This window comes from Notechis scutatus, chromosome 1, assembly GCF_049901735.1.
Source record: "Notechis scutatus isolate UNSWTSFEM ecotype Mainland chromosome 1, rNotScu1.2, whole genome shotgun sequence".
In the NCBI taxonomy this organism is placed as follows: domain Eukaryota; kingdom Metazoa; phylum Chordata; class Lepidosauria; order Squamata; family Elapidae; genus Notechis; species Notechis scutatus.
The window spans coordinates 243640878-243667196 of record NC_142009.1 but is presented as its reverse complement, the minus strand read 5'-3'; the positions used below and the strand labels follow the sequence as shown (position 1 = coordinate 243667196).

General features: G+C 36.0%; 1 protein-coding gene across 11 annotated transcripts in view; it reads right to left on the bottom strand.

The window, feature by feature from the left end:
• Positions 1-26319, bottom strand: part of SOX6 (SRY-box transcription factor 6) — a 487451-nt gene that overhangs the window by 204045 nt on the left and 257087 nt on the right. For all 11 annotated transcript variants that reach the window (XM_087950911.1, XM_087950909.1, XM_087950910.1 and 8 more), the window contains one exon: positions 3657-3746. In XM_087950911.1, coding sequence (XP_087807037.1) covers positions 3657-3746 — 90 coding nt within the window. The remainder of the gene's footprint in view (positions 1-3656; positions 3747-26319) is intronic.

Below are 26319 nucleotides of genomic sequence, written 5' to 3'. Positions count from 1 at the left end.
CATACTGGCCATCTGATCGCTTTAATAAATTCATTACTAAAAATAAAGTTATGCCCTGTAGTATATTACTAATTAGGACCTGGTATTAATTTTAAGGGGTTTCCCCTGGCCCCTTGTATTCAATATTTACACTGATTTCTCTAATTGGAACCAACTGATCTTTTTCCTGTATATTTATTTTCTAAAGCCTACCAGTTAACAATGACTCTAATACAAGTGAGGGGTTTTTTGCTTGTAGCTTTTGTTTGAGGTTTAATTAAGAAGACCCAGTGTCTCCAAGCCTGAGCTGTGTTTTTAATTGCTCATATGTATATCATGTAGACTTCAAAAGAAGAAAAAGACATTTATAACACAGAACACAAAGGAGAGCTTTGAAATGTCTACAACCATACAAAGTGGCATAATTAAAAACCTATGGCTGCTTCTGTGATATATATGCAAGATATATATTTATAAAGTAAGCTATTGTATACACTCATGAGATGCCAAAAGTGGTTTTGCACTGTTAAAGAAATAATCTCAACACATCTCAAATAAACTGCAAAGCAAACTAGCATGGTAACCTTTTATTCAGGTTGATCTCGTGTATTCTATTATAGTGGATTTCAAACCTCTGACAGCTTACCCATATTTTCCACTTTTGAATTCTTAATTCAAGAGTAATTATTCCTCCTCTTAAAACAAGAGGTAGCACTTGTAACCACAACATAGCACAACAACTTTCCCAGGGTGGTCCCAACATGATTCCAGAAAAGCATCACAATTAAAATATGCATGCCATTATACTCATGGCTGTCTTTCCCCTAGGTCGCAAAAGGAGAAAGTGCTATTTCTATCAGCATGAAATTCAATACGGATTGTGGAATATATTTTTTTGCCTGCATTGTAGATGGAATCTCTTACAGAGTTGAATTTCTTTGCCAAGCTTTTAAAGTCTAGAAACCTGCACGAATCTTCCTGTTTGTTAACTATTATTATACCACTGAAATTACAAATAATCCACATAACCACCACCACACACCGGTTTGATTTGAAAATATATCCTTATGTGAAGTCATTTAAAACCCAGGGAGAAATGTGAAAAGGGTCTGCAAGTTATCTACATAGTCAGAGCACTTCACAATGCAAATGCCTTTCTTCAGTGGGCAAAGCTATTCACATCAGTCAATGTCTATCCCAAAATAGAACCTGCTATACAAAGACCGCATGTGACATTTAAGCCACAATGCCTATAAATACAGTTTATGTTTCAGTAGTAAGTTCCTCCAGAAATGGACACTAGAACCCGTTGCTCAGAGATAGTACTCACAATTCACCCTTTAGTTAGACTGCGGGAACAATCATAACTTCTTTATATGATCTTAAAGCAGCTTTTAAGCCAGTTATAATAAATATGTGACAGGGTATGTCAGTGGAATAATTATGATGTTTCAGGCCATGGATTGATATATATTAACTTTATGTTTTAAGATTAATGTAAGGTGTTACAAAATAAACAAGTAGTGGGGATAAATAACCACATTCTTTTTATAAAGTAATAGAAAATGAAATTTTCAATAGTTTGAAATGGAGGGGAAAAATAAAAGGGTCCAACATAAAAGAATATAGGAGATAATTAAAAGAGAAATAAGAGGTAAAGGGTAAAAAAAATCCCTCAATTGGACAGTGTAGTACATTTAGTTCTTCAGAAAGATGTCAGAAAAAGACCGGAAATCCTTTTCCAATCTTCCAATCAAAGCTCTGGGATACACAGTGGTTTTGAGAATAAATCCAATGAGCATCCTAATAAAGAGCCCAAGAGGCTGAGGCCATGAAATGTGTATATTTACAAATACACCCTTCCACAAATGTCTTCCTATAAAATTTCCTAAAATCTATTAACATTCCAAATTGCCACCTACATGGATTAGACTGGGACTACAGCAATGTATGTTTCCTGTGAGAAGGTGCATCAATACTAGCCACTGGCACACATGCCCCAAATTCTGCATTCTCTAACCAAATAGTTAGAAGAATCCACTGTCCTCTGGAATAGGTCTATTAAACCAGTAGTAGCTGCTCTTTAGAAAAGGGTAGATGTACATCATTAATCATGGTATACTGGGAAGGATGCCCTTTGTCACAACAACTTTTTATCTTGAATCATTTTTTTCCCCTCAAGAATCTTATTAGGATTTAGCTGATTAGAGATATAATCCTCTTGAGAACATCCCCTGCCTAAAAGATCCATGCAAACAAAACAAATTGCTAAGATAGAAAAGAGTTTTTATTCATTTTTAATTTATTTTATTCATCAAATTTATCTGGCTGCCCATTTCACATTAAATGGACAACATACAATACAACCTACAATTTAGAACATTCCACAAAACTAATTAAAAGTGATACATGTGAGCAAATCAAAACCATGAGAGGGAAGATATTCGATATAATTCAGTCTTTATATTGGGACATGTACAGGAGAATTATCTGGTGAAATTCTAGAATCAACTTGGAAAGTTTTAAAAGGATATTAATTCATGGAAAATAACGATGTCAATGGCTATCATAGGCTATTATAATGGCTACATGTTGCATCCAACACTGAGATATTACTTGCAGAAGAACATGAGGGAATATTTTTGCACTTACACATTGAATTTGGGCTTCCCACAGGCATTTAGCTGCCAACTGTGGGAACAAAACCTAGGGCTAGAATAAGCCTTTGCCTTTACCCAGAATAGGCCCTCTTATAAAATATTGCAAACAGACTACTTGCCCATGGAGAGGGGAAGTTATTTTTAAAGTCTCATCTACAAAGAAAAATACTCATATACTACAAAACTAATGCTAATACTATGTCTATTTTGCAACAGATACCATTTATTCTATATGCCGCACTGTTCCAACATGTGTGATACTTGCAGAAAAGAATCCCTCCCTTTTTTTTAACCCCAGCAGTCTTTCCCCATAACTCCAATGTCTTAAAACAGAAATGCATTAAAAAAAAAAGATTATGAGTTTCATTTATCATCCAAAACAACTTCTTCCTTCTAAAATAAAGCAAAGAATTGGGGAATTAAAATAAAGGATTCCCCAGTAGCAATTAGTGCAAAGAACAGTTCTTCCTCAGAAGACCACACCTTTGTTTCTTTTATTTGGGATTCTTTTCTCATTTCAGTTTGTTTTAAGATACTTGCTTCACAATCTGTATTACAACAATTAATAATTCCAAGAGGAAAGAAATGGCTACACAAAAGAAATATGGAACCAAAAACCCAATTTTTTGTTCTCAATCCAAAATGCAACAAGTTTTTCCATAAACCACCCATGACTGCACCGTCTAAGGGTATTTAAGTAAGAAAACATTGTGGCAATGCGTTCCCAAGATCCTGCTTAATAAGAGGCAGCTGCTTTGTGATAGATGAACCAAGCAGGTCACCAACACAGGCATCAGAATCAATCTCATCCCACAGAGTTCATCAGCATTGAGACAAGGCTAAATACAAAATAAAATCCATGTGAACATAAAACCAAACATTCAAGAAGCGCCTCTACACATTTGCTTCAACTCACATATAAAGGATGCATTAACATTCCTGGGGTTTTATCATCCATCAATCTTTTTAAAGGACTACTTCTCTAGATTAAGTCACTGTATCCACATTAGAGTTTACCTTTTATTTCTCCAAGGAGTTCACTTGTGTTTAATCTCTCCATTTTCTCCTTCCAGTCTTTAGAAAGTAGTTTTTCCATGCAAGATGAATCTATAAAGAAAGGTGAAAGCATTAGCAAAAGTTAATATGAAGTCAACAGACAAACTTGTTTGAGCAGCCTCTTTCAGAAAATGTGACTTCAAGGAAATGCCATGCCTCCTGCATTATGATAGTTGAGTCCTATTAACTGCTGTTGTACTTGAAGACAGTCAATGAATAAAAATATATTCAGCTTTCTAAATAAAGAATGATGCCAGAGCTATATTGTCCTAACCTTGCAGAGGAATTTACAGGAGAAGCATCCAAGTTCTCAGGAGCACTCAAGTTAGATAGGGAGAGTTTTAATTTCCACCACCACCACCTCCGTTTAATGAGGACACTAGAAAGAAAACTGCCTGTGCTATACATATTATGTATGGTTTGTTTGTATATCTTTGTATTATGGAAAGGTTGTGCATTCATTGATTTATTCATTAGATTTGTAGCCTGACTTTGGTATAAACCAAGGTGTCCTATATTGTTACTTCTTCCTCTTAATTTAACCCACAACAACCACACCTTGTGTGTTAAACTGGCCTGGAGAAAGTGATTAGCACAAAGTCACTTGGTGAGCGTCTGTGGCTAAAGGTAAACTTGAACCTGGATCTCCTTTCTTCTAATCCAGCACCTTAATTACTACAGCACTCTAGCTTTCATAAAGCTATTTCTGCTAGAATTCAAACCAACATATCACAAGGCAAAAGTTTAATTACTATGCAGTAAAAACAGAGCACGGGTTATAGAGGGAGAATGGATGTATGCATGTTGGGAGGGAAGACAAACTAGATATTTAAAATATAACCTTAAACAATAAAAATATGCATTTACTTAGCTGAGGCTCACTGTGCTTATTTTTTGAAAAAACTCTAAATCTTAGTTTAGTGTGACATCTGCATGCAGCCAGTCTATGTAAAAATAATCAGTCCTGTAACTGCATACATATTACCAATTTATCGGAAGAAAAGCTTACTGCAAAACTTTTTTGCAAGTTGTATGAAAAAGAGTATATGAACATCCTTGGAAAGACAATGCCACTTGTTTCTTTTTTACCAAGTAATATTTTGGTAGAAAATCCAATTTACTAATTATATCCTTTTAAAAAAAGGAAGAAAAAACAACAACGCACAAGAACAAAATTAAGAGGCTTTAAGTTGTAAAAGGCAGCATTAAAATACTTGTTATACCATAAAACAAACAATTTGATCTTAACAATCACAAGCTTTTATTACTCTTATGAATTTTGGCCAGATAATAGAAGCATCAACAACTAACCGCCAATTATCAATAGAACATTATAATTTGTTGCCTGTGATATTATCAGTTTATAAAGATGATTCTCTGGTGCCCAGACAAAATTTTAATCATCCTCACCCCCACAAAAATAATGTTGGCTTTAAACTGACATTTACATAAAGCTAAGCTATTTTAGCTAAGAGGCTATCTCCCAACACCTCTATTATTACCACTACTCTATGCAGATATTAGTGTAAAATATATTAGAGAATTAAGGCATATTCAGACTACATTAATTTTCAGGACATCTGGAATAAGAAATTTCTACAGAGAACAATAAAGTGACAAATGTGCATTTCTTTGTAAATTTATTTTCCACACACTAACCAGCTTTTCTTTTTAAAATCAACAAATGAAACTGATACTGTTTAATTGTTCTGATATGACATATTTTCTTCATGAATTTATGGTTTTTGAAGAAAATATCTAAAACTTTATAATTAGGCAAATTTATCCAAAATTCTTAAAATTTAGATCATACAAATAATGTTACAAAATGGTGAAGCGTGCTAAAATTGAACAATTATTATACCAATAAATTTCCATGAACCACCAGAAGAAGAAAAAATCAGGAAAACTTCAATATTTCCTACATAAGCCTAAAGTATACCGGTATTTCATAATGCCTCAACTTTCCCTTTCCCTTCTAATTTCTGGATGAAGGAAGAAGAAAAATAAATATGTTTCAGAATATTCCTCGCTTCTTGTCAGATGCAAAGAAATATGGTTTTAAAAGAATACTAACAGTTAAAGACCTTATTATCTCAAATCACCTTCAACGTTCTAGGTCTCAATAAAGTATACAGTTATACAATCCATATAATTGAAAACTGCCACTGCCATGAAAAGCTCACTTTTTAAAATATACTTCTTTAAAAGTGTATTATTGTTTATCATACGGTAATCTGATAGACTATTATTATTTCTAAAATACGGTTGTTTACATACAATCTTGGCAATGTCTAGGCATTTTGCAGACACCAAAGGCAAGCACATTAATGATTTATTAATTATTGGAAATGAATGAAATATTTTAAGCAATACATGGAGGAGTTTGAAGAAAACCAATTTCAATAAAATCTCCCTCTTTCGCTATATTGCAATAAAAAAGCTTCTGTCATGGAGAGTAACCTAGCAATATCTGAAACATAAGCAACTCTCTTGAAATCATACTCAAGAAAACATTATTTATATTGAAAGAAAACAAGTTCTGTTTACATTATTAAAGTTCAGTCTATATTTACAAGTGGAACAATGAAGAATGATCACTACATTTTAAAACACCTTAGGATTTCTGAAGTTTCTCTTCTTTCATATACTCCATTTCAACATTGACTTTACACTTTAATGATATCATATCAACTTCACACAGTCACTATATCATGTAAAATGTCCCATCTTAATGTTTAATTCAATTTTAGAATCCATCTTCACATTCAGAAATAATCAAGCAAAAGGGATGTAAACAAAGCATCAAAATAAGACTGTTGAAACCACTTTAAAATATGCAAGTGGCCAGAGTAGTGTTTACAAAATTAGGGGCAAACTCTGATTAGAAGTTCCTTCAATTGTAATATCAATTCCCACCATGCAAAGTCACAATGAAATAGAACAAGATAATACTATATTAACTTTACTGGCCCAAAATTGAAAGTGACTGGTCATAGTAAGCAGCATCCAGACTATACTGTTGGCACTATGCCTGCTTTATACAGACAGCTTCATCTAGAGCAAATCAACTCCAGATTAAATTGGGGGGAACAATTGAAGAAAAATATTCCAATAAAACTTGAAATATGGAAAACATTTCAAGGGAAAGCCATGGCTTCATTCACAAGTACTGTCCAAACATGGATTAAGCATGATGTTTCATTGAACAAACCATTATAATTTAGATTGCACACATTTCAAAATCATAGTAGTTCACCTATTATGCTATGTCAAAATGTTGCACATAATGGCATTCCATGACATCCGTTCCCTGACATGTGAAATAGAACTCTATTTGATATCTCCTAATGTGGTTCTGTGTAACTTATTCATCTTTATTTTTTTTTCTTGGCTTCCCTTTCTTTTCTGATCTTTTTCTCATGTTCCTTATAAAATCATGTGCCATAAGGTTCCTTTTGACTCCTAGTGACCACATAGACAGATCTGTTCCTTGCAGAGGTTTCTGATTTTATATTTTCAATCTTGTTCAGCAATTTTCCTTTACTCATCTGTGTTGGCATACCTAGCTTCCTTTTCAGTTATTATCTGAAGCACCTCTTACATATTTTCATCATTATTATAAACTGCATATGTAAAGTTTTAATTCCACCAAGAAAACAACTTGACCTTCCTTTCAGAAGGTGGCCTGCAAACTTCCTGCAGCATTGCCGATTTACTCAGTTGGTGTCACTCAGAGTGAAACAGCTGCCTTACATAGCAACCAACGAGGGACAGCAACTCTCAGGGTTTGCTGATAGAGCTATCACATGAAGCAACAGCAGAGGAGGTATTCAGCAGGTTCTGACCAGTTCTGGAAAACCGGTAATGGAAATTTTGAGTAGTTTGGAGAACCAGCAAATACCACCTCTGACCGACTCTGCCACATCTGTTCTCTGCCTCCCAAATCCCAGATGATCGGCTAGGTCTTTTTTTTGTTGCCCTGCACAGGAGAGCAGAGCTGGAAAGCAGGTTAGTGGGCTGGGGAGGAAATGAAATTTTGCAGTAACCTTCCCCCAGGAGTGGGATGGGAATGGAGATTTTACAGTATTCTTCCTCTGCCATGCCCACCAAGCCACACCACACCCACCAAGCCACATCCACAGAACCAGTAGTAAAAATCCCACCACTGAGCAACATCTATTTTCATGTTTCTCAAACGAACTGTGCTGGTGTATACATATATGCAGAGAAGGCCAACTTCCAAAGAAGACAAGATGTGATTATTTTAATCATTAATAAAAAATATTTTGCATATTAGAGAAAGTCTATATAGTTTCTAAGGATTTACACTGACTTGATGGTGCATCAACCATCCATCCCATTTTCTTTTGAAAGTTTTGCATCCTCTGCTAAAGTGTTCAGTCCTTTTACTAGGAAAGAGTTTGGCAATTGCTCCCAAACTGCTATGGTAGGAATGGCAACATCATTTTGGGAATCCCCTTGACTGAAAAACTTAGAAAAGAATTAAAAGATGAAAGTAAACAAGCTGACTGATAGATGAAGAATCTTCAATCATACACCATTTAATCTCTGTTTCTTACAATAATATCTCTAAGCATTACATATTAGGATTTAACAAACCCACCTATCTAATCTTCTACCTCTTTGGTAAGACATTATTTCTTTGCTAAGTTAAAATTCAGAGCTTATACTTCAGTTACAATTCAGAGCTTATACTTCAGTTACAAAATGAGGCCTGAAAACTAGATCCCTTCCATTCTGAACTCTAAGATATTCCCAAACTATTACTAGCTCTGATTGAAACTCTGAACTTTCCAAATATTGGGATATAAGTATCAGTTGTTGCCTAAGGCTTGTTATCTAAGCTGAGCTTGACTGGGAAAAGAGCTTATATAGCTCTTATTTAAAAAAAACAACTTCTAATGAACATTTCAATGCACTTAGATAAAATGCCATACACTTCTAAAACGCCCTCCCTCATTTTGTTTCCATCCTCATAAATGGGGATAACCAAGATTCTGCCCTGACATTTATTCTTTTAATTTATTTACTAAAAAACAAAACCTTTCACCTTTCCAATGTTTTTGTTCTCTAAAAACAGCTCATACAATGCTCTATTCCTTTTTATTTTTAGCAGAGAAATAGGAGAAAGCATGCTTTTCCCATAGAACAAGGCACAGATATAAACATCAACACAGATGCCCTGTGAGAGAGCTGAGCTTCTCAGCCACTTGATCATTAAGGAATGCACCAACTGTTTTAGATAATCTTGGGCCAGCTCAAATTCTGTTCCACACTCCCCTTCAGGAGTGATCAGTCTTGCCCTGCTCCTAATTTTTCATTTTCCCCACTCCTCTGGAAGAAAGGAAGGGAGACCAAGAACTTTTCCAAACAAAGAAAAACTTTCAGACAATTAACCCTCTCTTCTTTCAGATAAATTACTAAGTATCAAATGCAATCTGTTTCCTTTGTTTAGCCAATATGAACAATTTGTAAATGACTCAGGAATAAAATTCAGAAAATGTCATTTTAAATTAGAACCATTATAAACATGCTAATGACTGCTCGACTAAAAAGATGCAGGATTAGTATAAAAGAATACATTTAGTTCTTGAGAAAATACAGTTGTCTTGTCACACAACCATTTGGACTATGAATTATATGGTTTATACTAGAAAGAGCTGATTCCATGAGCATTGTCGTAGCCAAATCCATTTCTTATGTCACAGATAGTTATTTAACATAACAGTAAAACTGTTTACATTTTGAAGCTGCCAGAATAGTATTTTCATTTCATTGTTCCCTTTCCCTCCTACTGTGGACTGAATTTTTATATTATATGCCTCTTATTCCTGTTTGCATACGTTCTATAAAAAACATTTTCTCTAATTCCCAGAATAATGTGAAATGCTGGTGATTTATAACCTCAGAACTCACACAGAAATAATCACTTATACCAGTGGTGGGATTCAAAAATGTTTATTACCAGTTCTGTGGGCATGGCTTGATGGGTGTGGCAGGGGAAAGATACTATAAAATCTCCAGTCAGAGGTGGGATTTGCTGGTTCTCCGAACTACTCAAAATTTCCGCTACCGGTTCTCCAGAACTGGTCAGAACCTGCTGAATACCACCTCTGACTTATACCTAATATAAAAGAGATGCAATTTTTATTAACTTTTAGTAATCTGCTCTGAATTAACTTTTTGTTCTTCCATGAGAAAAGTTTACCTGGTGAAAAATAGGTCACCGACAAATTAGGAAATTTTGGGCTCCTCTCTTTGTGAAAATCCAGGCAACCACTGAATGGTAGCAAATAGATGCAGAAAAATATAAAACTGTGTGTGTGTGTGTGTGTGTGTGTGTGTGTGTGTGGCCATACACAAATTTAATATGAATCAAACCACTGAGGAAAGCATGCTACAGATCCTTCCATATATAGTTTATTTGTCCAAAATACCAGATTTCCATATTATTCTGTTTGGTATGAACACTTCTAAATGCAATAATTAGGAATGTTATTTTTTGTAAATCATGCTGGAGACTAACATTGATCGGAACCTCATCAGTGGTTGGATTCAAATTTTTTTACTGCCAGTTCTGTGGGCGCGGCAGGGGAAGGATACTGTAAAATCTCCAGTCAGAAGTGGTATTTGCCGGTTCTCCGAACTACTCAAAATTTCCGCTACCAGTTCTCCAGAACCGGTCAGAACCCGCTAAATACCATCTCTGGACCTCATCTTCACAAAGGATAAGGGTATTACTATTCACTGTAGCTTTACAGTAACTTCAGTAGAATAGACTGAATGCTTCTTAAGACCCCAGTTTGCTTAGCACTAGGGAAAATAATTTGGTTAACATTAAAAAAAAAAAAGCATTTGGTTAAGATTAGGGAAAGGCTGCCGTCACATTTGTGGTGTTCCCATAGCTATGCTCTTGGCCACTCTAGGAACCAAATGTTGGCCTTTGGTCTCAACTGGCTTTACAGTGAATAAACAAATGGAAATCTATCCCCAATATTTTTCTGTTACAGAAAATTAAAATGTGGATGCAAATAGAGGTCTGGCATGAAAACAGAAAGTGTTTAATTCTATTCCCTCATGTATATTTTCCACCAAAACATAAACAGCATCTACTTCTTTTTTCTCAAAATAATATGGAGAAAAAAACAATAAAATAGAATAGAATTCTTTATTGGCCAAGTGTGATTGGACACACAAGGAATTTGTTTTGGTGCAAATGCGCTCAGTATACATAAAAGAAAAGATACATTCGTCAAGATTCAAGAATCATAAAGTACAACACTTAATAATAATCATAGGGTACAATAAGCAATCAAATCATACTAGGAAACAGTCAATATAAATCGTAAGGATACAAGCGACAAAGTTACAATCATACAGTCACAAGTGGGAGGGGATGGGTGATAAGGAGTGATAAGAAGATTAATAGTAATCGTAGTGCAGACTTTGTAAATAGTTGGACAGTGTTGAGGGAATTATTTGTTTAGCAGAGTGATAGAGTTCCGGGAAAAACTGCTCTTGTGTCTAGTTGTTCTGGTGTGCAGTGCTTATAGCATCGTTTTGAGGGTAGGAATTGAAACAGTTTATATCCAGGATGTGAGGGGTCTGTAAATATTTACCCACAATGCAATGCGCCCCTCTGCACATGTGCACGCAACACCCCCCTTACTTGCACTGCGCCCCCTTACTTGCACTGTGCATGTGTGCACCTCCTGGCTGATTTTCGGCCCATTTGAGGCTGTTTTCACCCTCCTGAAGGCTCGAGGGAAGCCTCTGCAGCCTCGGGAGGCCAAAAAACGGGCCTTCCGGAAATACCAGAAGTGCCTGTTTTCAGCCTCCATAGGGCCTCTGGAGCCTGGGGGAGGCTGTTTTTGCCCTACCGGAGGCTCGAGGGAGGCTTCTGGCAGCCTTGGGAGGTTGAAAATAGGCCCATTTCAGCACTTCCAGTATTTCCGGAAGGCCCGTTTTTCAGCCTCTCAAGGCTACAGAGGCTTCACTCGAATCTAACATACTTAACCCAGACTCTTTAGTGAGAAATACAATTGTTTTAAACTACATTTAACATTTCTCGTTGTATTTTCAACTAGTAAAATTAGACTTCATTATTCTTGAATTGTTTTTAGCATTCTGGATTTCATTTGCAGTCTTATCACTTAGAGTTTATCTTCACTGAATTCTGGCAGAGGCATTTGCATTTCTTTCCCACTGAAATTAATAGGATTTACTGGTATAATTTATCCAATTGATTTCAACAGGTTCTATACTCTTACTAGATCTTTATGCCCTATGAGATACAATATGATAGAACATCTCTTTACTTCTTCCCAACTGGCTGTTCCCAAAACAATTGCTGTTGAAAACAAAAATATTCTTCAATCCCAGATAAACCATAAAGACTTTCTAATATTATATCTTTTATGTCATTGTTTTGCTTGATTTATCTTTTTTTTAAAAAGATAAGATTGCTCTTAATTTATCTACCTCAACAAAATGGTTTAGGAAATATAGTAATTAACATGATACATAATGCATCTTCTTTAGGGTATACATTATTTGTGATTGATAATATCATTTTCTTATTTTAGAAGATCTTTAAAAGAACTTTCATTCATACAGAAATTTTTTATTAGACTTACATATTTAATATTACTAAAGTACTGAAGTACTAAAGAACCTGAAAACAGAGGAACATGGATGAAACAAACTAAAATGAGTAGACATTTCAGAAGAATGATTTTTTCCCAAAATATTATTTCCCAATGTCAGTATTTATTTTAATATATTGCTAAATGTCATAGAAGGAGTGGGTCAAAAGAGGGATCATCCTAGAATTTCTACACAGTCACAAATGCAGTAAGTCCAACCCACTGTGAACTTTGGTGACCATTATCTAACTTCTAGCAAAGGCTAACCATTGGTTGTGAATATTCCTCTGCATAGGCGTGAACAATAAATCTATTTAATTGGAACTTCATGTGTAGTCCTGGTCTTTCACACCTGACATTAGCCATCATTACAAAGATTTGTTCTTGTGTCTGGACAAAGAGAGAACAAACTGCTCGTCCTTAATGTATTATGACTATTAATACATCGATTAATTTCTAAAAATGTGATAGGATGCCCAGAATCCAAACTAGACTCTTCCTCTGTACAGAGTTTTGAGCTCTTCAGCTTCTGATTCCTTATGACTACACATCCAAGGAGGGTTCCAGATATGCAAATGAAGAGAGTTCTCCATATTACTTCTCTGAATCAAACACAGTCATAGCCAAAATGAAGAATCACATTTTGATCTCCTGACCCAAGTTTCTCGACATCCCTTCATTCTCTTTGTGATTTCAGAATTCAGTTTTATATTCCTAAGCCTATTTTTATTTTGCCCAAACCACTTGAGAAGGAAATAATATTAAAAAATTAACCTCTAGAACAGGGTGTCTCAACATTGGATACTTTACGATGTGTGCATTTCAGTTCTCAGAAATCCCCAAACCATGGCTCACAAAGGAATTCTGGGAGTTGAAGTTCACATATATTGAAATTGCAAAGGTTTAGAAACACTTCTCTACAAGAAGTTCATGAACATTACAGTTCTTCTGTTGTTTTTTTTAATGAAGTTTCTTTTAAAAAATGGGAGGGTCCTATTTAGTCCTGAAAGATTACTAACAGTGCTATGTAGCAGCCAGGAAAAGGTGAGGTGAATTTTTGCCCAGTATTTCTTTCTTTTGGCTTGATGTTTAGTTTCTTCATGCATTAAACTGTCCTTCCTTGGATTCCCCTATCTTCACCTCCATAGTAATACAAAAGGGAGTGAACAAGTTTGAAAAATATAGGCTACAATAAAAGAGATGCCACTTTCATAAAATGTTAAGTGTTTAGTGAGTTCCAGGAAGCAATCTAGCTACTATAATATTTATACAGCCTCAAGATGCTGAGAAATATTGCAAAAATATTCACTTTTCTTTAGCTGGTTGCCTGGCATACTATAAAAATGAAAATAAATAAAATATATCACATGTCTATGTACTGCATTTGTGTGCACATATATAAACATAGTAACTGATCTGTATTGACCTTTATCATTCTTTTGTGGAAAAAAAACATAAAATTTAGACACAACTGTGTTCCATTTGGGAATTATGTTTTACTAACTCTCCAAGACAAATTTTATAAGAGAGATCAGCAGCCACTCAAACTTTCATTATCCAAAGTAATAGTAAGCACATGCTGAGCAGAATTACATTTATGTTATTTTATTTATTTATCAGATTTCTACTCTGCTCATCTCAGCAACATGAGTCTGGGTGGTTTACAAATCAAACCATACAATCATAGAAAAGACATAGTTAAACAACAGTTTTTAAAAATTACAAGGAAATTAAACCGTTTAGAGGTTGAAAAAGCCAGCGGGAACATTTTCTGTCCCTAGAAATCCCATTTCTCTAACGCAAAAATTGCAATCTGAAAAAAAAAAAAATCTCACTCCATCTTATTATTTCCAGCCACTATTTCTCTATAAATCTCTTCGTTTCAGATCAAGGGCTCTGTAGACAAATAGCAGCCATAGAGTTTCAGCATTTTTTTTTTTTTTACTTCTCAGATATAATTGATAATCCATTCCTCTTTCAGTGCAGTAAGTAAATGGTATTTTAAATTGGCTTGCAACAGATTTTGTATTACAAGAGGCCAAAGAAGAATTGCCATCAAAACTGATGGAAGAATTTACAATAAATAGGGTATACTTTGGACACGTGGCATGGAAGAAAGTGAGAGAATGGAGAGCATTAATGCATTTGGTATAAGAATCCAACATATATGAGAGCACAGGCATATTCCAGGAAAACAAGATTCTTCATCACATGAACACACAATACAGATAAATTTCTGTTATGTAAGGTGTGTAGAGCAGTACACATTTGGTCTGCTACTTCCTTTCACCAATCACATTCAGTACAGACATATTAAAATTTTAACTGCCGTGAAGTGAATTCATTTAGTGCCAAATCCAATGGAATAAATGGCACTTGTTTCTGAAGAAGGGGGCGGGGGGAGAAAGGGAACTGAACTCAGTAAAATAGAAGCTATGGCCAATCACAGATTCCTGATATAAGCAGATAGATGTGTTACCACTAGAAGAGACCGAACAAGCTACTATGTATAAACAGAAAGCAAACCTCATTCCCTTCTAGCACTTATTTTGTTACCTAGTCGGGTAACAAAACATTTCTAAGAAAACAACTAATCTCAGAAAACATCAAGGATTCCACAAAATAAATGGGTCAACATATTCTTATTGTTTCGACATAAGGAAATATAGCCACAAAATAATAGCTAAACTTCTGGAACACTCAATAAAATTACTGGGACGAAGTGAAGTTTTGATTTAATCCTATAATGCCATCGTAAGGGAGACTATGAGCAAGGAAAACTTTTAGAATATGCAGGAAAACGGTGCTAGAGTGGGGGAGAATCCCAAATTATCAATAGTTACGAAGGGGAATAAGAAATAATTTATATTCATCAGCAGAGAGCAAATACCAGTAAACACTAGTATTTATTTAAAAGCATGCCCTTTTTGAAATGGAGCATAAAAAGAAAGTCCTAAATTAAGAACTTTTTCTTTTTTCCCCAAGATAGCCATCAATGTATGCTGCCCTTGTCTTTATTTCCTGCATTGTTCATAGCCAAAGTTGCAATTGTTCTGCCAGGCTTGATGCTTATATAAGTCATTATTCGGTTTGGAAAACGTGGTCTGGCTGAACAGACTTGTTCCTTTTGTAGGGGATTACAATAACACACGGAAGCTTATGAGTGCTTCTGACAGATGTGCTGGCGGCCTGCCACAGTGTGAAGGGTGCGGCTCTGACTGACAACTTGCAATTATGGGATGATGAATGGTTCTGATGTGTGTTCAAGAGAAAACCACTTTCTAGAAAGTGAAAGTCATGCATACGGTTCCTATAAAATCAGCCTTAAGAAAAGTATTCTTACTTTCACATTCTGGTGGCATAACTGATTTGAAAGTCCTCTCTGATTTCAAACTTTTGCCCTGGTTTTAATAAATAAAAGACTAACTTAGGCTTATGTGGGAAAAATTAGCTTGGCTCATTTTGGCTTCAAAAATGCTTTATCTGCATTTTCAATCAAACTGACATCACAACAGACAACTACATGCATATTCACACGCGTTTCTTAAATACGTTCATATGACTGCACAGTAACTAGCAAGTTTATATCTTTTTTTAAAGAAAAGCTTTGGGCAATAAAATCTATTTTTACCAACAAGGCAATGTAATTCATCCATCAATAGGCCTGTGCAATTTAGGCCAACTTTAATGGAAGTGGAATGTATGCTTTTATAGCTCCTTCTCCAGAGAACAAGTTGTTCAGAGGTATTTGTAAGCCCATTTGTTCAACTTCCTTTTGTATCAACAGTGTCTTAGGTGTTAAGCAGAATAGAAAAGTTCACATCCAGAAAACTTATAGATTTTTAAGATGAACAAGACAGCAGAGCAACGGCAGAGTTAAAGGAAGATGACTGTGAACAAGAGAGATACTAATATGAGGCCAAAAGAATTCAAACAGGACTAGGTGCAGTCATATTCTCACTGACAAACTGAGACAAAAAAAAAGACAAGTATAAAAAATGAAAAGAGAGACACACAACCAAAGTAAAACACCAGAAAATAGCTTGAAACTGCAAGGAAGGAATCAGAAAAGCTAAAGCTCAGAATGAACTAAGGCTTGCTACAAATGCCAAAAAAAACCAAAAAATGTTTTTTTCAATATATAAGAAACAAGAAAAAGTTAAAGAAATGATTAGTCCACTAATGGAAGAAGTGGCAAGAAGAGGACAGGCAGCAGGGAGATATCTTCTTTGTCTTCATGCAAAAGGGAAAAAAGGTGCAACCTATCAAAAACAGCACTGTGGGAAAACAGAACAGGAATGCAGGTCAAAATAGGCAAGAAATTGATAAGAAAAGAATTATCCACAATTGACGAGTTCAAACTGCCAGGACCTGGAGGACCACATCCCAGAGTTCTGAAGGAGCTGGCAGATGTGATCTCAGAAACACTGAATAGAATTTTTCACAGCTTCTGGAGCACAGGGAACTTCCAGAAGATGGGGAAAAAAACGATGTGATACTAAACTACAAAAAGGGGAGGTTCCAATCAGCTTTATATCAATACCCAGAAAAATCCTGAAAAATGTAATCAAGAAGATTTGTGAGCCTCTAGAAATGAATACAGTTACTACTAGAAGCCAGCATGGGATCATGCCAGACAAGCTTTATTGCCTTCTTTGATAAAGTCACCAATTTAGTGTATCAGGGAAATGCTGTGGATATACTATACTTAGACTTCAGTAAGACATTTGACAAACTAGACCGCAATCTAATTCTTGGTGAAATAGAACAATGTGGGATAGAGAGCAGCATCAGATGGATTCAACCTGGCTAACCAACTGTACTGCATGTAATCATCAATGGTATTACACCCACATGGAAGAAAGCATACAATGGGATACCTCAAACTTCTATTTTTGGGTGGTACCTGGCTCAACAGTAGTAACTGTTGGGAGAGGGATCTAGGTGTTCTAGTCAACCACCACTTAAATATGAGCCAGAAGTATGTTGCAGCTGCCAAAAAAAGCAGTGTAGTTCTAGGATGCATCAACAGAAAGAGAGCATCAAGATCCCGAGAAGTGATAATACCGCTTTTTAGTGTCTTAATGAAACCATGCTTGGAATACTGTATTCTATTCTGGTCAACGTGATACAAAAAAGATGCTGATACCCTAAAAAGAGTGCAGAGAAGAACAACTAAGATGATAAAGGGTCTATGGAATAAATTCTATGAGGAATAGTTAAATATATCTAGCCTAACAAAGGAAAAAATAGGGTGACATAATAGCTGTCTTCCAGTAAATGAGAGACCTCCAAAGTCCAACCCTATGATTCTATGATTCTATATAGTCTACCACAACAAAATTAGAACAATCTAGGACAACTAATACATCCCCAAACTTTTTTTCCAGAACTCTTTGGCCACCCTATCAAATTTCAATTACCAATGCTGTAGTCTTATATTATTTTGAATTGGAAAGACATTTATATTCTAGAAATGGACCCATCACAATTTTTTAAAAAGAAGAAAAGCATTTTCTTCTTGAATCTCTCCTGCCAAAAAGTCCATATTTCCATGGATAAAATTTTTTGCTACTTCTGTCATGAAGACCTGTGCTAGTTGAAAAAACTGTTAAATACCTTACAAAGCAGAATAGAGGACCTGCTTCATACATGAAATGCAGAATACATGAACAATACTGTCATACTTTGGACATGGCCATGCTTTTACAAATGCACTGATCCCAAATTTTTGTCGGGAGAAGACAAAAGTCCCTTGTAGAATCTTTAAATCATTATCAGAAAGAGTTATTGCTTTAGGTTCATGGTTTGGCAACAATGCTGTTTACTAACATGTAAATCATACTGTACAAAGTAGGATTACTTCTAACTTTTGTTTTGCAAGCTGCATTCGTTACCAGTTTATTTCCAGATTCAATTCAAGGTGCTGGTTTAGAAATGTAAAGCACTACATGACATGGGACTGGATCAACTGGAGGATTGTCTCTTCCCAATTACATCTACATATCCTATCAGGTTAATCAGAAGGACTATATTATGGGCCCTATCTGCTAAAGAGTTCTATCTGATGGGACCTAGCAAAGAAGCCTTTTCTCCCATGCCCCCCCCCCTTCTAGAACATCATTCCCCCTGAAGCTGAACTGTATTAGCTTTCCAGAAAGCCCTTAAAACATGGCTTTTCCAGCAGCCTTGGAAACAGGGAGAGTCAAGAAATGATATCTCTTTTTTTCTTCTGACTTACAGCTATTCTTTAGCATTTAGCATGAATGAACATGATTAGTCCATCACATGCTATTAGGTAGCAATCCAAAATAAACTGTGCAAATCAACATCATATTTAAACTAATGTTGTATTATATATATAAGAGGAAATATAAGCAAGAAATAAAAACACTTTCTGGTCTACACTCATGCTATCAAGTGCATAGCATATAATCAAACCAAGTTTCAGGTAACAGATGGCTCCAATATAATACATGCATAACATAAGCAAGTTCAATTACCTATAAACAGTCAATTTATCAAAAAATTATTTTAAATTTATTTTAAAAACTGGGACGCAGTGGATCAGTGACTAAGACGCTGAGCTTGTCGATCAGAAAGGTCGGCAGTTCAGCAGTTCGAATCCCTAGCACTGCGAAGTGGAGTGAGCTCCCATTCTACTCGACCCAGCTTCTGCCAACCTAGCGATTTGAAGCATGTAAAATTGCAAGTAGAAAAATAGGGACCCCTTGATTGGAAGGTAACAGCATTCCGTGCACCTTCAGCATTTAGTCATGCCAGCCACATGACCATGGAGACATCTTTGGACAGTGCTGGCTCCTCGGCTTTGTAACGGAGATGAACACTGCTGGAAATGACTAGCACGTTTGCACGAGGGGAACCTTTACCTTTACCTTAAGGATGAAAACTTGGCAAACAGTTTGGTTTTTTTCTACTTTACAAAAACAGATGTGGAAAATTGATATTCCGTGGTAAAGAACGTTTTACTAAAAATGTAAATCTTCAAAATTTATAAAATAATTATACAATAATTTCTTAGTTGGATTCGATAATTATCAATTATGTATAACAATAGTCCTAAATATTCACCTGGGTGGAACAATTAATTTTCCCAAACAGAATTTCCCTTGATTGCTTCAGCAAAACCTATGTACATAAAGTTGCATATGATTAGGAACCTCATACAATCAAAGATTCCAATGACTCTGAAATAGGTACAGCTGATGTATCTTTCCTAATAATGACTCTTATTATCAACATATGTACACATATAATTTCAGGGGCAAGTGAGGTTTTATAGTAGCTAAAGCTGAACTGGTACTAGGTGACAGGAAGACATACATGAAAAATTAATCAAGCAAAGAAAAATTACATTTCTTTATATCCTAGTAGAGAACTACTCTGAATTGAGTATATTTGTATAAAAATCCAAACATTACAAAATTCCCATTAAATCTATATTGTATACAACTCTCAATTTATTCTGTTTGAATAATTCACAATTGAATTTATTATTACATTTTGCACAGAGGGAGAGAGGAAACAAGCAAAACAAAAAGAAAACCCTAACAAGCATTTTCTTCACAGCACAATACAATTTTATATGCTGCAAAATTATTGGTGGCTGTGGTTCTCATGACTGATATCTTACAAAATGTTTGTAGCATTCCAGGGCTGTTTGTGGTTTCCCCAAAACACTCAGATTACTAATTAAAAAGAATAATTAGGTTAACTCATTTAATTAATATGAAATGTAAGTGAAATTTAACAACCAACCCATTTATTACTTGTGACTAGTTCAAAGTTGACTCAGGCTTCCATCCTTCCGAGGTGGGTAAAATGAGGACCCTGATTGTTGGGGGCCATATGCTGACTCTGTAAACCACCTACCGAGGGCTGTAAAGTACTATGAAGCGGTATATAAGTCTAAGTGCTATTGCTATCCACTTGTTGGAATGGTACTCCAAGTATATCTTGTAAAATTCAAGAACAGCCTTTGGCCCAGAAATGATCCCCTACATCAACCCCAAACAGAATTTGACCTTTTAATGTGAAATTGCAACTTATTAATATTAAGAAATTATTTATATGCTGCTAGATATATATTTAAGAGAACACTTGTGATCATTTCTATAGTTTTAATGATACTGGAGCAAATAAGAAGTATACTGCTTTAAAGTGAGCTGTGATTTGAATTAATCTTTTAGTTACTGTTATATATGCTTTTAAAAATGAGTAAATAAGATATGGATCAAGGAAAAGGTCAAAGAAGCGATGATCAAGCAAGAGAATTTTGGTTCCTTGAGATTAATTGATGATCAATATGACTTCATATGTTTTCTTTTATCAGTTTTAAGAATTCTTCCTTTTAATTTAAATCTGAATTATAATAGATTCATCATTTCAACTATATTTAGGGCAATATAGAATACTATATTCCCACAAACAGTGATGACAACCAATTTAAAAAGAAACAAATGCATAGAGAATAAAATACGGTTTATGTTTGTAGTAGTTCCATTTTCTCCCGCACTGGAGGAAAACTAAGAATGGCAGCATCTATCTTAGTTTGGCTTCATCCCAAAACCCAATGCAGGATCAGACCAGGTTAATAATTCAAATGGGGAACCACCACAAACCCAAAGGCTTCAAGCTAGATAGGGGAGTTGAAAAAAAATATCCCAGAATAGGGCAAAAATAAGCTATTTCTGTTGTTAGCAAAATAGCTACATGGGGATGGAATGATATGGCACGGCACTTATCCTTCTTGTCATGTTTATTATGCCTTCAGGAAGAATAAAACTTCATGTTATCCATAAAACTTTGAAGTAACCATTGATTTCTTCCTCCACAATCGTTCAACTTCATTTTGCAGATCGTGGTATTTCGTTACTATTTTCTAGTTATTTCTCTTCAAATCGTGCATCACATGGTATTGTAATATCAATGAACCAGACATTTTTTCCTCCACAATAGTGATGTCAGGTGTGTTGTGGGCCAGATGTCTGTCTCTTTGGATTTGAAAATCCCACAGAATCTTGACATCATTTTTAAGAACGTTGTCAATTTGGTGTTCCCAGTAATTTTTGTTGCATTTAACTCCAAACTTCTGGCAAAGCTTCCAATGTATGATTTTGGCAACTTGATCATGATGTTGTAACCAATGAGCCACAGTGGCGCAGTGGTTACAGTGCAGTACTGCAGGCTATTTCTGCTGACTGCCAGCCGCCTGCAATTTGGCAGCTTAAATCTCACCAGGCTCAAGGTTGACTTAGACTTCCATCCTTTTGAGGTACCGTATTTGCCGGCGTATAAGACGACTGGGCATATAAGACGACCCCCCAACATTTCCACTCAAAATATAGAGTTTGTTATATACTCGCCGTATAAGACTACCCCCTCTTCCACACACCTTCCACTTTTGCACTTTTTTTTTTTTGACGCACTTTTCTGCTTTGGACAATTTTGAAATGAGCTAATCCAATTTTGAACCAAGAATATGCAAATAGCTATGGAGTTTAGAAATGAGTTTTAAAAATATTTTTCATTGCTTACCATTAAGCGTAAAATATGTTGTAAATAAAATGAGAACACAGGAAACGTTCTCTTCTCAATACAGCTGATCTCTCTCTCTCTCTCTCTCACACACACACACACACACCAAAAACCCGGACACTGAAAAGGCTGCCAAGGAACAGTATATTCAATGCCTTCTCTTTAATCAAGAAACAAGGAATTCCTTAGAATCTTTTTTTTTCCCCCAAGTGGCCCTCTTTAAAAAAAAAATGGAGGTAACACTTTCATTCAAAAAGTCTTCCAGTATCTGGAGTCGCTCAGACATATTGAAGTGAGGCAGGAGAGTAAGTGAAATTTGAAATGATCCAGCTACCGTTTTCTTCCCCTCCCGCCCGAAGGCCATTATCTCCACGTCAAAACGAATGAGGGGAGGCAAAGAAGCCAAACACGCTAAAAAGGATCTCTTTATTTTCCTACACAAGGTCACACCTACTTTTCCGCATTCAAAGGACAACCTCTCCTCACCACCACCGCACACACACACACACACACACCCCAATACCAGCAAACAATGTTCTGGGCATTAATCACCATTGCTACATTAACCTGGTAAATTTATACCCTGCCTCCCCCAGTGTTGCTTTGACGGCAGGATTTCACACAGCGGGCGCTCGCTCACTCTCTTCTCCGCTCTCCCACCGTTCGCACATGTTGGAAGCACCGTAAAACCTGATAACCCACCCGGGGCTCCCCATCCTTAACCTACAGCCGCCCGCATGCAAAACCTGCGTGCAAAAGAAAAAAAGAAAAGAAAAGTACGCTGCACGTGAGGATCTTGAATCCTCTCCTCCCCACACCGCTAAGGAAGGAAGAGGGGGAAAGGTTGCGCAGTGCGTGGCGAGTGACACCCGCCACACACACACACACACACACACACACGCTCCCCCAGCCTCCCTCCCGGCTGCAACTCAAGCTCGAAGTGGGAGTCGGAGTCCTCCCGGCGTATAAGACGACCCCCCCACTTGGAGGCATGTTTTTCAGGGCAAAAAAGTCGTCTTATACGCCGGCAAATACGGTAGGTAAAATGAGGAACCAGATTGTTGGAGGCAATATGCTGACTCTGTAAACCGCTTAGAGAGGGCTGTAAAGTACTCTGTAAGACTCTGTAAGTCTGAGTGCTATTGCTATTGTAGACAATCATTTTATGGGATTTTGCTGCAGCTACTGATAAGGTGATCCACTATTTCATCTTTCTAGTTACATAAGTTGCACTTGCTGTTGTTACTGTTGAATTTTTGCTTTCATGGAATTGGTCTGCACGGCTTGTTTTTTAGGCAGCCAAATGAAGCCTTCAGTTTCTTTCTTCAGCACCCCTCCAGCACCTCTGATCCAGAGGTGATATTCAGCAGGTTCTGACCAGTTCTGGAAAACCGGTAGCAGATATTTTGAGTAGTTTGGAGAACCAGAAAATACCATCCCTGACTGGCCCTGCCCCCATCTATTCTCTGCCTCCTGAGTCCCAGCTGATTGGCTGGGTCTTCTTTTGTTGCCCTGCACAGGAGAACGGAACTGAAAAGCAGGTTAGTGGGGTGGGGAAGGAATGGGGAGTTTGCAGTAACCTTCCCCCAGGACTGGGGAGGGGATGGAGATTTTGCAGTATCTTTCCCCTGCCATGCCCACAGAACCGATAGTAAAAAAAAAAATAAAAATTGAATTCCACCACTGCTCTGATCTCAACCATCTCCATGTTAGCTTTGTATCTACATTTCTTTCAATGTCCTTCAGGTATTGACTTTGAATAGGCTTCTTTTTTCTAGTTACGAATATTGTTAGATATTGCAGCATATTTTTCCTTTGAAAAATCAATTTGAGCCACAGTGGCACAGTGGTTAGAGTGCAGTACTGCAGGCTACTTCTGCTGACTGCTGGCTGACTGCAAGTTGGCAGTTCAAATCCTACCAGGCTCCAGGTTGACTCAGCCTTCCATCCTTCCAAGGTGGGTAAAATGAGGACCCAGATTGTTGGGGTTAGAGAGGGCTGTAAAGCACTATAAAACGGTTTATAAGTCTAAGTGGTATTGCTATAGTGCTATTAAGAGATAGAATAAAATAAAAGCATTTTTAAAGTTTAAATCTTTTTTTAATTACACTTGTAATCCATCCAAGTGGATAAGTAACAATCTGGCAGACTGATCTACATACAGTATGATCTCTTATTGTAATCATACATAGTAATTTTGTGTTATGAGATGAGATGATATTGTTTATAACCATGACAAAAATAAGAGAGGCATAGTGATTGATACTTCAGATAGTCCCCGACTTATGACCACAGCTGAGCCCAAAATTTGACCAAAATCAACCAACACGAGAATGCTGCAATGGTCGTAAGTATGAAAAATGGTCAATTTTTTCAGTGCTATTGTAACTTTGAACAGTCACTACATTAATTCTTGTAAACTGAGGATTATCTGTATTGTCAATTACATTTAGCTATATTAATTTTTTTCTTATTATTTTTATTTATTATTATTATTATTTCTTTGTCACCTCTTAATTTCTTATTTCCTTTCTGCATCTTGCAAAACATTGGATATCCCTAATGGGAACAGTGTAATGCCTCTATATATGCACTGTAAATATACTTTACAGTATATTGAAAAATACATTTGAACTTCACAAACGTTTAGTTTTGTAAAGGAGAACAAACTTCTTAGAACTTTTTTCATTTTTAAAACTGAATGGCTTTCAGATAGTGAATACTAATAGGCTTATTTTGAGGTTAAAGAGCCAAAAATGTGTCCTTCATATCAAGTTATCAAAACTGACTTAAAAGAAATCTGAGAACATTTCAAAGAGGTCCATTATGAAAATGAAAGATTAGTTGGGGAGAGGAAGACTGAAATATTTCTCTATTTTTGTAAAACAAAAAGATGTACAGTACAGCAGGAAGATATTTTCACTGATTGTGACTGTGGATACAGGCAATTATCATTTCAATGTAAATTTTTCAAGGCAAATCTATTGGCGTTATTACCAGAACCTTCTGCAGGCCAGATCCCAAAAATGATTTTAAAATGCTGACACCCTTATGAGACCCTGCTCTGTTCCATGACCATAATAGTACCTCCATCACCCTGGTCTCTCCTCGTCTCTCTCCTGTAAAATCTTTTCAAATAAGAACACAGAGACTGCCAAGCCATGCCATGCAATTTTGCCTTTTTAAGATTTAATTTTAAAAAATGTTCTCAATACCTGAAGAAGAAATAAAACCTTCTTTTTCATGGATTATAAAAGTACAGCTTATGTCCTTCATGGCAGTTTGTACATAAAGGCCAGCTAGAAAAATGTGAGATACTTCTTGTTAGTATCCAGATGACTTCCAGAAAACACTAGTATGCTAATACTAATATGCTAAAATAGCCTTCATAGAGCTTCAGAGCCTACATAAAGTTGGCAATAGTACGACACTGATTGGCCTATTACCATCAGCCAATAAATATCCTGGGTTTTTCTGTGTTTGCCTGCCAAAAGAGAGATGATCAAACACCTAACAGACAATAAGAGGGATTCTTTATTTCACAACGAAGTAAGTAGAACTGCATAGAGCAAATTAAAAAGGAGTAAAAGTGGTAACTACAGGTTTGTATTGGATATGTCAGGATTTTTTAAAAAATTCCAAGAGTCCATGATAATTGTCATAACAAACAATTAAGACAATATTTTGAATAATATGATTCTGAGCAATGGCATTAAGTAAAGCCATCTCATGGCTTCTTTGATTTGGATTTAGGAAACCCAATAACAATGGTTTTGTGAACCATGGTTTATGGCTTAGCATATTTAGTCATTCTAGCCTACGTTGGCTTATTAAATATTATTTAAATATTTATTTTATCAGATGTGTAGAGCCACCCAACTCAATCAACTCTGGATGATTGCATTAAAACCAGCCAGTACAAAACTCTGATGAAAAGATTAGATAATAATGACAGAAACCCAAAATAAAAAAGCCTGATAATAAAAATGCATTCCCCCAAAATCTCATTGCAGAATCTCAGTAGAACCTCTGACCACTACCAAATCGGGTTCCAACCAAAAAAATTAACATTTTTTTCACGGCCAATTTCCTCTTCCGTGCCATTTTTTTGTAAGCACCAAATTTCCAAAATTAGGTTCAGGTAATGACCAAATCGGGTTACAACCAGAGTTATGGAACAAATTATGATCGTGACCAGCACTTCTACTGTATGGGGAAAAACTAGATCTTCAAAACTCACTAAAAGGATAGGGAAATGTGAAATTCTGGAAGGATCCATTCCAGAGGGCATGCACCATGACAAAGATGATCAATAATATTAATTTGAGCCATTCTCTGTAATTCTTTTTCCAATTTTTTATAATCATCTTCTAAAGTTTTAATCATTTATTTGTTGT